This window comes from Mytilus galloprovincialis, chromosome 2, assembly GCF_965363235.1.
Source record: "Mytilus galloprovincialis chromosome 2, xbMytGall1.hap1.1, whole genome shotgun sequence".
Taxonomy (NCBI): domain Eukaryota; kingdom Metazoa; phylum Mollusca; class Bivalvia; order Mytilida; family Mytilidae; genus Mytilus; species Mytilus galloprovincialis.
This window is the reverse complement of record NC_134839.1, coordinates 27,308,842-27,322,181: the sequence shown is the minus strand read 5'-3', so window position 1 is coordinate 27,322,181 and position 13,340 is coordinate 27,308,842. Positions and strand designations below refer to the sequence as shown.

At 31.3% G+C, this 13,340-nt stretch overlaps 1 protein-coding gene across 1 annotated transcript in view; it reads left to right on the top strand.

The window, feature by feature from the left end:
- The window catches only part of LOC143063287 (uncharacterized), a 61,144-nt gene that overhangs the window by 303 nt on the left and 47,501 nt on the right, over positions 1 to 13,340 (top strand). Inside the window, exons 2-5 of the mRNA XM_076235342.1 lie at positions 5,239 to 5,324; positions 8,865 to 8,945; positions 9,327 to 9,402; positions 10,742 to 10,785. Of these exons, the coding sequence (XP_076091457.1) occupies positions 5,239 to 5,324; positions 8,865 to 8,945; positions 9,327 to 9,402; positions 10,742 to 10,785 (287 nt within the window). The remainder of the gene's footprint in view (positions 1 to 5,238; positions 5,325 to 8,864; positions 8,946 to 9,326; positions 9,403 to 10,741; positions 10,786 to 13,340) is intronic.

The window sequence follows — 13,340 nt, the reverse complement described above, 5'->3', positions numbered from 1 at the left end:
TATGAAATAAATAAACGGAACTATTCAAGTCCTGTAAATAAAACCAGTTACTAACAAAACATTACTTAACGTGACTTGATGATTGATTCAGTGTATCTGTATGTCCAGCTCAAAGAATTGGTTACAAGTCACGATACAAATGTAGTTTCTAAGACAGACAAGAAACAAGCAGTTTTTAGAAAAAGTAAAATTTTAAAAAAGTACCGAACTCCTAGGAAAATTCAAATCGTATCGTCCCTATAAAAAAATAAAATCAAAAGCTCAAACAAATTACCGAGTTACCAAACGAAGGTAATGTAAAAGTAAACTTTAATAATTTAAAAACTTAAAATTAAGGTTAAATTCCTATGTGTGTCTCTGTGAGATGCAAAACAGAGATAATATCTGGGAACCAGCAGGTTAACAAAACAAAACATATATGAATATAAAATATGTCTACAAAAGCGGCTTGCTTTGTGGAACAGCAGACTTTACATAGTAAAACATAAACTAACTTTTTTTTCAAATGGAAAAATCGTTTTTTCTTATTACAATACTATTGATTTCAGCTTTATAACCTTCAGAAAATCTGCATATAATCTAACGTTTCTTTTGCAGTTCCATCAATATCTTCACTCTGTTTCAATTTGTTTTTCTCTAAAAAAAAACGATTCTTTACTGTACTTTTCTTTGCTGTTATGACAAATTACTCGACCTACATCAGTTGGCCTAGTATCACTGAATAACCAGGAAAATTATCCGGTGAATTCATATTTATAAGTAGCTTCTTGGTTTTGCAACTCATAGTTAATACATACATTTTTTGGAAAATATATAAAAAATATATAGTCATATGATAGCGGAAAGTGTACAGTTTTGTCCGGTTTTATTTCTGAGTATTAAAACTTTGTCATCATTGGCCTTAATCTTTTTGTAACTACCGTTAATGTCGGTTGATCAGTTATCTTGATGACTTTATCGGTTTTATTGAAGTTCTCACAGAAAGCTTAAACTTTAGTTTAATATTGTTACTCTCGACATTATAATTGAACTTTCATTTGATAAATTATGCATATTAGGAGGAGATTTTTATACACAGAATCATGTACTTAAACTTATCATAAATACCAGGATTAACTTTTGTATTTACGCCAGATGCACAGCTCGCAAACAGAAGACTCACCAGCGACGCACAAATCCAAAAAAAGTTATTTTATAGCCCAATACTAAAGTCTTTGTATTAAATGTATGTGACCATATCTTGCCCCTTTTTATCAATGCTATCATTGATGAAAATAATACCAGCTTTTATCCAATATGAATAAGCTATACATTTTCCTTTAAATTTTCTAATTTTGTTACCCTACAACATTTTCTGCCTGATGTTTTTAAAGTTTGTGATAGGTATGATTCTTTTAGTTTATTATTTGTTTTGTACCAGTTCTTTAATATGTTCAAGTAAAATGAGGTTAGTGTATTACTTAAATTAGGAGGTAAGTTTATGCTGTCTAGGATCATATGACACATAAGGTTGTTGTTAACCTAATTTTGTTTAAATAATATGTTGTAATGACTTTCCAATTAGCAAATTCCGTTGCAGTTAATCGTTTAACTCATGAAATTCATTTAAGAAATTATCAATGTCTGTCATTTCCAGACTCCATTTGTGTGACCTTTGGTAAGTGTTGTTCGTTTAACCTTTTCTTGAAATCATTTTTGTAAATATTGGGTTTGGAAACAAGCGAAGCTTAACAAATAAGCTTAGGTAAGATAAGTGACTTAGCAACTGTTATATCTGCTTACCCTTCCGGAGCACCTTAGTTTTTCCCAATCAAGTATTAATTTTTTTGACTGTTTCATTTTTTTTCAATATTTAATTTATCACATTTGTCTTCATCTTATCCAAAGTATACACCTAAACGTTTATTTGGTTCTTTGCTCCAGTGAATATTTTCATTTTTTTTCTGTATACATTGTCTGAATGTGCCAAACAATATACTTTCTATTTTAGATTTATTGAGTTTTAAGCCAGAATGTGTTCCAAATAATTCTACTTTATTCAACGCTAGGTTTAAATTATTTTTTTTGAATTGAGCAAGAGGAGCTATGTGTCATCAGCCAATTGGGAAATGTTTAGACTATGTGTTTTATTGTCAAGTTTTATTTGAAATCTTGTCTGACTATGCAGGTCAGGATTTCACCTGCTATTTCAAAAATACGAGAATTTAACAGACATTCTAGTGTTATACTAATTTTTAAAACTTTAGAAATCGATACTTTCATTATTGTCAGCTTATCATATGTGCATATCTTCTCACGTGACAACCGGTATGAAACTACTCTGATAGCAAATCGAAAGAATTTCAGAATACTAGAGATAAAAAAAAATATTTTATTAGTTTTTGGGGGTTTTTTTCTGTTTTTTTTTGCCACTGGGACCTCACATTTGCTAAATAATAATGCTGTGTTTGCGAACATGAAATATATAGTGAATTTTGAGGATAGAACATACTGTAGTTAGTCTTGTAGGAATGTTTTTGTATCTCTATTGTGTTTTTTTGTTGTGTCGCGGTCATAAGCATAGTCAGTTGTTACGGCTTGAGCATTGGTTTTCGACAGGATAACAACTACATTACAGTAATGTTTGACAAGGATCTATGAGTTTCAATGACTGCAAAGAGTTAATATAAGTACTTCCTAATCATGTAAATAACATATATGCATATGTTATGAATTTTCTTTGCATACTGAACTTCAGGTAAACTATGCATACTGTAAACTGGGAATTTATGCTGAGTCATGATTTCTAAAGCCCAGGATTTTCTCAATCTTCACATAAAATTTGCAATACATAACTCATATAATGAAAGAGTAAACAACAGAAGTTCATGTTAGAGCTATTTTGAAAACAAGTGTAATCATAGAATGCCCGTTTTAGGGAAATTCAGTTTGGTCAGTAGAAAAGGGTACTGATAGGTAAACATATATTTTTCTATTGTGAACAACTTTGTACTTGTTTGGCTTTATAACTATTTTGGTATGAGCGTCACTGATGAGACTTATGTAGACGAAACGCGTATTTAATTATAAGCCTGGTACCTTTGATAACTATTTAAATTGTATGGGAAGGATTTTTGACAATAGCAGTCTATTGACCCATAAGAAAGAGTTGTTACAAAGGTTCTTTAAATGCAAAGCGCACAACATTTTCAGACAACCGGGTTTCTCATTGTTTTTTCCCTGGGTTCAATAATAAACATAGTCACAGATGTAACCATCATTTATGAGTTCTACTGTATTATACGTATACGTAATAATTTTCCAAAATTTCTGAGTTTACATAATTTGTTTGGACATCGTCTTCTTCAGAAATTGCTTTGTGGTTAGATCCCTCAGAACTCAATATAATCAAAATCTTGAACAAGGCGAACTCTGTGTGTGGAATGCACACATCTTATTTCAAGCCATATTCCTTTGCAGGTAAAAAAGGTCTTGACTGAAATATGATGACATATGTCTTTCGAGGAAAATCGGTATGTGTTCTCAGTTCTTCAAGCAAATGTGTGATCCTTTTGAACAATAAAACAATCGTCTTTGCCCTCAGTGCTTTTGAATAAGACAACAAAACATGAACTGCGACTGTCAAGGAACGCCGTCCATATTTTTGTTTTTCTTTCCATTAAACATAAACGAGCCATTGGAGCATCATATGGCAGTAAACTGTTCGCAAATAAGAATATGATTACTGTGTTTTGATCATAAACTCCAGAATCAGCACATATATAAGGCTTCCGAAACCAACATTTGATTCTTCCTGTCATTTTTGTTTAAAATAACGATTGATTTTGTCAAACTTACACTGTAGTTTTGCTGAATTGTGCTTAGTTTTCAATTCATAAAGTAGGAAGCAGCAGTATTGGTCAGTCTTTCACCAATAAAAAAGGCATCACAAAGACTTTTTGTGCACAAGCAGTTAAGTCTTTAAGGATAACACAAAACGAATATGAGAAAACTTCTAGAGCATGTAAATCATTCTAATCTTCTTTCTTTCGATTGCTTAGTTGCAAAATTACAGAGAAAACTCTATCGTAAAGGGCCTTGGTATTAAAAGAGGGACCAAAAATACCAGAGGAACAGTCAAACTCATGAATTGAAAATAAACACTTGTGAAAAATGGACTGACTGTCTTTCTTTATGTCATTTTTAAAAATAAGAATAGAGTATCTTATCAAATGGTTAGCCCTTTGTCAGATTGAAACAAACGTAGATTGTTATGGCGTGTCTATGATTTGAGTTTGCAGAACATACTTATAGTGCAGTGAAAAGGCATTGGCATGTTTCTGGTCAGAAAACTAGGAAAAATAATTTTAAAAAAGCAACAGCATGTGCAGATGTCAGCATTTGTAGACTGCAATGCGTAGATATAGTCCCTGAATAACACTTAATAATACTTGGGTATTTTTTTACATATAGCTCTTCAACGGTTTCGGATCTTATTCATCTTCGGATTTCAAATGTTTGGCTTTGGGCGTTCCTGATGAGGGTAAATCTAGAAAAGCGCTTCGGACGCAAGAAATTATTAAACGTGTTGGTTTCAATTTTTTTTATCCGTTCCAATTTGACTTTTATTGTTATAAAATATTTAGTTTGAACTTTTAGAAAACCTCGATAAATTATCTTTTTTGCAAAAATGTCTCAGTCAAATTACAGGGTGCATAATCCTGAAACTGAGTGAAAATAAAAAAAAATAAAGCAAAATAGAAGAAATTATAGGTTCACAATTAGTATGAATGAACTCTTCATAAAATGCAAAATCAAGAATTTGATGACTATGAAAAGAAAAAGTAAAATTGGTTGTCGAGTTAAAATAAAATCAACATGTCTTTTTATTACCATTTTATGAAAATGGCTATGACCGGGTACAAAAGTAAAATTAATGTAGTACTTTTTCAAAAAAAATCACTTGCAGCCTGCAGATATGCCGGTCCACTAAAAAAAAATAATAAGCACATTTCTCATTTTGTCACCCCTCTATCTGCGTTTTTTAAAGATTGTTGTATAATCGACCTGCTTACGCCTGTAGTGACTTTTTAAAACCGAAAATAACCTTATCTTCAATTGTAAATTTATGATGGAAAGACTTTAAATTGTGTATAATTATTTTGATTTTAGTATATTGATTCGTGTTATTCTTTGTAGTGCTTTATTTGCCCTTATCTGTATAATCATACGATTTAGTATTTGTGTCATATTTTGTAGTGAGTGCAGTTTTGGAATTATCGACGCCATTCTTATTCAGTGTAGGAACTTTAAATTGTTTTGGTCACACGTGTGATCAAACTACTGTAAGTACTCTATTTTTGTTTCTTCTTTTTGCATTGATTCATATATATATATATATATATCACAGTAGCATGGGTTCGAATCCCGGCGAGGGAAGAACCAAAAATTTGCGAAAGCAAATTTACAGATCTAACATTGTTGGGTTGATGTTTAGACGAGTTGTATATATATATATATATATATATATATATATATATATATATATATATATATATATACAACTCGTCTAATTCGAACCCATGCTACTGTGATATCGTGACACCAAATCGCCTGCACTGCAGCCGTCCCGCTAAACCACACGACCACCTGGGCTCTCAAAAAAAGAGCTTTCGCTGGCCGTGTGTTACATCCTGAAGAGTCCCAATGGAAGGATGAAATCGATTGAACTGGAACTGTTACTTGTTACTTATTTAACTAATTATTTTATGCATATAGATATATAGTCGTGTGGTCTCGCGGGACGGCTACAGTGCAGGCGATTTGGTGTCACGATATTTCAGGAGCATAGGTTCGAATCCCGGAAAGAACAAAACATTTGCAAAAGCAAATTTACAGATCTTACATTGTTGGGTTGATGTTTAGACGAGTTGTATATACATAATGTACACAGCCATGTATCACCATCACTGCTGGTGATCCGATGGGTAAATCTGTTGTAGAGTTGTCACTGGTTCAGACATACTTATAAATATAATTATTTTCTGTGACTGTATCTTACATTAATTTGTAGGATCCTTTACTTTAGATAATTAGCTGATCTGAACCAAAAATTTGCGAAAGTAAATTTACAGATGTAACATTGTTGGGTTGATGTTTAGACGAGCTGTACATATATATATATACTAGAACATACCCGTGATATCGCGGGTCCGTGACTGAATTAAATTATATAACTATGCGCAAGCCTTATTTGAGTATAAGTATAATTGTCATCTGATAAAGTGATGCCGATTATAAGATATACAGTTTTCTCTGCTTTCAAATCTTTCTGTTTGAACCCGTCGAACTGGAACTTACCAATTATTGGTAATTTTAATTATTTGGAAAACAAAAGGTCCCGAAATGGAGTATTTTTTAATCAACAGCATTGTCCTATATTAGTTATAAATAAAATGGCTGTTTTACGTCATGCCCACTAACAATTGAAAACTGTCCCTATACGCCTTATTTTTAGTCCAGATTTTAAGTATTCGTATTGTTATCTTAGAAAGTCTTACTGATTACAATACTACAATAGGTAACAATTTGACAATTTAGTAGTGTCAACCCTGTGATTATGACCCGTGTATATAGCATATTAATCCTGAATACACCGTTTGTTGGTGCGCCTGTCAGATGCGGAACGTACAGATAAGGTAATATTATTGGTAACAGGTGAATATACTATTGGTATCGGTATCGGACTCGACCCGGAACTTCTTAATTATTGGCAATATTAATTACGTGGAAAACAAAAGGGCCTGGAGTGGTGTAATTTTTAATCTACACCTTTGTTCTATATTAGTTATATATAAAGTTGAATTCCTTGATTCATCGTTTTTACGTGATGACGGCTGACAAATTGGACCTCGTAATTTTAGTATTATAGATGTGTATATAGAAGTCTATAAAAAGGACCAACCAGCAAATTTACTATGTACCGGATCGTCTAGAATAGACGATATTATTCAGAAAAGGAAAAAAAAATATCAGTCTAAATATTTGCACAACGCTACTGATATAAGATGTTATTATACGAAAATGTTGTTATTAAATCGTGTTGACAAATATTTCGGCTAAACAAATGGCCTCCGTCAGTGTCAAAAGTTTAAACAATACTGATATTAGGTGTAAAAATAGATCAGTAACAGTACAGGTAAGTTTTGGTCTCTTAATTTAAACCCAAAATCCTGAATCTCATAATATAAACAAAACACTATAATTCAATATACGTGACTGTGTATATTAACATATTAATGTTACATCTGAGAGAAAAATTACACAATGAAAGTGCTTTCCAACTGTTTTAAAGCCAAAACTTCTCATCAATTAATTTTCTTTTGACATCTCTCATATTTGTTCATTAGAGTCCTTGTATTGTGTAAACGTCCGAATCATAACATAAACCATGGACCATGCATAAAACATCCTAACACTATTTTACCACACATCATTTACCATAGATATAGGAATATGTGGTATGAGTGTCAATGAGACAACTCTCCATCCAAATAACCATGACCATTACCCATACCAATTTCCCTGTTCATTTTGAATCATGCGATGTGTTTGGGGGAATTGTTAAATAACAAGTTTTAAAAAAATATTCAACATCAGGCATGCATCATACACTATTCCACAAACACAACAAATAATTACCATTATACCATACGCGTATTTTTAATATACATCATTATAATACATCAGATATATACAAATCATGTCAGTATAGAAAATGTGACAAAATTACTTACATCCGATTTCCTAACTTTTTCGGTTTACTTGAATTTGTTAAATCAACATTGACTTCTAGATAAAAAATATTTTCATTATTCATCTGATTTTTTTTAAAACAAAATCATGGATAAAATGATAAAATTATTTAATGAAATCCTGTAAATATTGTTTGTCATTATAACTCATATATATCTGTTTGAAATCTGTTTAAATCTTAGGGTCTTAAATGTACAGCCTAAGATTGCATATGGAGAGAATGTATACAAATAACGAATGTTTTGGTAAAAATGCCACCCATCCGGAAACATGTGTCTATCGCACATTCAAAACCGAAATCATAATTTTTTATCTACTTATTTGGAACTGTACTGCTCTATTTATCTTTAGAGTTACTGTATCTGTTATAATTGAAAAATGTCCATACTAATACGTTTTATGACAATAAGTATAAGCTTTATCTGAAATAATTCTGATGGTGTGTCATTAATATAAGTTTCAAATCGTAAATCAGAATTTCTTGGTGTAGGGGTATTTTTGCTTTTTTTTACCAAACCACTGGAGGCTAAGTTCTGTTTTACATACATCAAAGGTATGATGTAATTCAATGTTAAATAAGTTAGTCAAATATTTCAACCTCTAAAATGATATGGGGGTACCTGCATAATAACAAATTGCAGAAGCATAAAAGACAAACATCATTATGGTTTTGAAAATCAAAGCTTAACATTTTCAATGCTTTTGTTATATAATCTAAATGTTTAATAATTGAAATAATATATTTATTTCTGAAGTCATGTACAGAAAAAATAGAAAGGTTTTGTTAAATGAAGTGACTACTTAATGATATAATTACTGTTCCGATAGTGCCTTTTCATTATGTTAGATAAAACATTATTATAGCCTAGTTTATTTCATGATTTGATCCTTATCGTTGTTCATTTTGTACTATATCAGAAGATTAAAGATACTCTAAGATTTATCATTTTGACTTAGGTGTTTTTTGATGTGTTGAGTTCTGTTATTTTAATTTAAGTTGCCAAATAAATAAACAATTAATATATATCTCTTTCCTATATCACAGAGATTCTGCATGTCCTTATTTTCAGGTTGGCAAAAACCGGAGTCACTGTGATATTGACACATCAAATGGTACTCTTCATGGAAAATGTAATGGCAAAGATATTTTAGTAAGCCTATTTATTAGTTAAACAGTCATTGTTGGTTAATTCGTTATAAGAATCTAGTTTTCGGAAGAGTTTTGCTTAATAGTTTAAGATGCTTTTTCCTTTCTAAAATGATAACAAAAAAGGAATGTCTATGCAATTTATTAACTGTTAACGGAACGAGTGTTTGACGTTGTAAGCTATATCCATGGTATCAATTTACATTTGTGAAGGAAAAGTTTATGCGTGGAGAGAACCACGGTCCTTCAACAGCAAACATGTAGTAGTTGTCAATTAAAGGTGTCATCTACTCAACCAAATTTTTCACAGCTATTCTATTATTATGATTCTTCTTTTATTTCATGTTTTATTTCATTATTTGATGGTATCTAATTATACTTGTAGAATGAGTGCCCAAATTTGAGAGACTCTAAATGTAGCTGTTATGATCAGTCATGTATAGATGGTTTCTCACAACAATGTAAGTTTTTTTTTTTTATTTATGTATGTGTTTGAACGTTTTTGTTTAAGTTTCATAAGAATAAAATACTTAAGAGTATTCCGAAAGATTATCAATATTTTCTCTTTTATTCAAGTTTGTATAAGCAGTTTTCAAATCTTAATAACACAATACTGAAATATTGTATAGCAAATGACAGACTGAGTGTATTCAAGTGTTATGTTATCTAAATTGACAACAGTTGTTCACCGATGTTCACATCTTTGAAAAATTCCAAAAACAAATAAAAAAAATAAAAAGAATATTAAAGAATCGCATTCACTCTAAAAGTTGAGAAACTGTAGTGTTTCTCATGCGGTGTATCATCACCTTTATTTATCTAGTAAACATAGTTCAAGCAGTCGATCATTTAGTGAACATAACCGTACACCCTTTACAGTTCTGATTTTTAAGATGTAGAAGTATTTGAATAATGTAGAATTGATTTGAAGTATTTTAAGGTAGATCATAAGTAAATCTTTTTTGAGACAGAATTTTCTTATACTTAGCCAGAATGAAGATTTTAATATGCTCTTTTCAAAAATATAATAAAAAGTAGGGGTCACCGTGCTATTTTTCAAGCTATGAGTCGTTGAAAATTGCCTAAATTTGGTTAGATTGTTAATGGAAAAACACAATTGTGTGCATTAAAAATAATCTATGAGATAGAATTTTGAAATAAATTGTGAAAAGATAGGTTTCGTAATATGTTTTAAGAAAATAAAAAGAAAAAATGGTGTCACCGAACTTGTTTTCTTGCTACAAGTAAAAAGAAAAGAATTCCCTATCTGTCCAGTATAAATTTTTTACTAAAAGAGTTATCTTCCCTTAAATGGCTCATTTGAAAAAAAGGATTCAAAAAGCAAAATTAAATGATATTTGTTTAGTTATTTAGAATTATACAATAAATTGCCAAGTTTTCTTTATATTATTAAACAGTCTAACCATCAAATTGCAAATCTGTCTCCAAATTTGCAGATTTAGGCAAATAACTAGACCGATTTTTTACTGTTATTGTTCAATCCAAGATGGCGGTATACCATGAATCTACCTTAAGAATGTTTTAGAAACTTTTTATTATTGTTTAAATGTGTTGAAATTTGTAACTTTTCGGAATTTTAAAGTATGACAGGTTTAAAGTAGTAGTTGAAAATACCCTCTGTTTGGGGTTTAGTCCAAGTGAGTTTACCAGTTGTCATAGTTTTTTGATAATTTCATATTTTTCTCAATGTTCAAATGCTCTGAATATAATGGGGTGCTGTATATTTTTCGAAACACTGTCTTTTATTGTCATCATTTAAAATCATATTATTTGTTGCAGATAGGGTGAAGTACCCTTGCCTCAATCATTTATGCCATGGCACTGTAAGTTACTACTTTGTAATGTTAGAAATAATGACTGCAAATTTACTAAAATGCAAAAGGAGATCTTGGGTTATTGCAAATGAAACAGCTATGCAGCACTGCTGAAATGACGAGGACATAAGCAATAAAAAGTCAAAGTACGGTCTCTAACAATGACAACACCCGCAACGTATGGTACAGCCCTTGAATGCTGTAAACTTCCCAAAAAAACGTGTATGGTGTAATGGTGTTTATTTAATATTGGTTAAGAATAAGCTTCTCTTTTTGGATAAAAAGGGGCCACATGACAGTCATTATTTTTCAGTAATAAATTCCATCAGTCATTTTAAAACAGAACAAAACGGACCAGAAAATTGATTTTTACATGATAATGACCGGTGGGCGTGGTTTGCGTCTGTTAATGACCGTTGAAGCTTGGTTTCTCTGTTAAGAGAGATGTCCTTTTAATAAAACATTTTCCTGTTTTTAATATTATATTTAAGTTGTTGAATTGTTTACCATATGTTTTGGTAAATTATAAAATTAAAGAGAACTTGATTAAGTATTCATATTCTGACAAATTTCACTAAAATGAATGACAGTATGACAAAAACATTGTCTTCGGTCTTTGTCATAGAAATCCTACAACTTCTCGAGTTTGCTTTCGACATTTTGAATTTATGAGAATTCTCAAAAACATGGTTCCTCAATGAAGTAAACATAATAGTCATTGAATAACTGGTCATTATCGTGATACATGGGCTTCCCGTAGAACAGTGATATTGACTGTGACAGCGAAAATGACCTCGCCATCGGCTCAGCCATTATCACTATCTTAGTCCTGTGGGCAGTCCATGTATCACGATAATGACCAGTTAGTCAAGAACTATTATGTAAATGGTATATGGTGTAATGGTAAATACTGTATGGTGCTATGTTATTTCAAACAAACAAAAACAACGACCTCAATCTTGACCATCAATTTACGAAAAACAAATATGACCAGATATCAACCGAACACAAACCGCAAAATACAGGCTACTGAATTGGAAAAGGTAGAATTATCTTGGACAGTGGTGTAACAACACTACCTAAGAAATGTAAAACCAGTGCAAATAGATTATCTCAATAGATCTGCACTTGCTCGAAAAAAACAGATTACATTACAACAATAAATGAAAAAAGATGCCAACCTTAGGATACAATAATATTACTGTCGTTTATGTTATGCTTGATACAATGAGTTCTTTTTCCAATAGATCTTCGTTCGAATTTTTAATAGTGACACGCACTTTTTTATTCATTCACAATTTCATTGCAAATACTCTATATTCTATTCAGTAAGAGAATTCCTACATCAATAACAACTCATATATAAATAATATTAAGAACGAAAATCCGAGTGATATGCAAACCTTCTTACGATGGAAAAAGAATTATTGTTCAATAAAATAATTAATGAAATGCAAACTTTTTGACAAAATGTATAATCTTTGTAATTCCAGTTTAGAGCACAGTTTTCTACAGAAAGAAATTCATTTTTATACCAACCCACCGAAATAATCAGTAAAATGTATAATATCGATTCTCCGGCACACAATTTAAATGAATCTTCATTTTAAAAGTACTTTATTTTGATGATTTGTCTATGTCATTTCCTAATTAACCGTGAATTAAAACTCGCTTTGACGTCTTCATTCACATAATACTACAAACCAGGAAAACTCCAAAATTACCTATATCTGTCCTCGACTGATCTGAATTTTACTCGAACAGTCTGAACTAATGTAAAAATTTACTGTATTAATCGACTGTTATCTAAATCATACTTAACAGTGTGCACTAAAAGAGGGACGAATATACCAGAGGGACAGTCAAACTCATAAATCGAAAATAAACTGACAACGCCATGGCTAAAAATGAAATGGACAAACAGACAAACAAAAGTACACATGACACAACATAAAAAACTAAAGAATAAACAACACGAACCCCATCAAAAACTAGGGATGATCTGAGGTGCTCCGGAAGGGTAAGCAGATCCTGCTCCACATGTGGCACCCGTCGTGTTGCTTATGAGATAACAAATCCGGTAAATAGTCTTATTCGGTAGGTCACATTCATAAAATGGAAGGGGACTGTAGTTACGACGTAAGGAACATATCCGATATCATTTGTGAAACGGTTATTCCATAACGGTCACCCAACTCGTGACGGTGTTCGCAAAAATTACGAAGAGATGATTTCAACTTCACCATTTGGAACTCTTGATTTATTAGTACTGATCCATTGAATATGTGCCATCACGATACTCGACCAAGTCTTAACCATGCTCTATCTAGGTTAAATCTTACTCCATCTATTATATTCAACCTAGTATGAATCATACTTAATCTGGTATGAATACTAGATTGAGAATGAACCATACTAGATAGAGTCTGGACCATATTTGATTAAGTTGTTACAAAATAAGACTTATTTTTGTATCTATAAGCCATCTGTCACGGCAGGAAATTTAAATTTAAAAGGAATTTAAATATGATATGATACATATATTTAAAAAGCTAAAACATCAT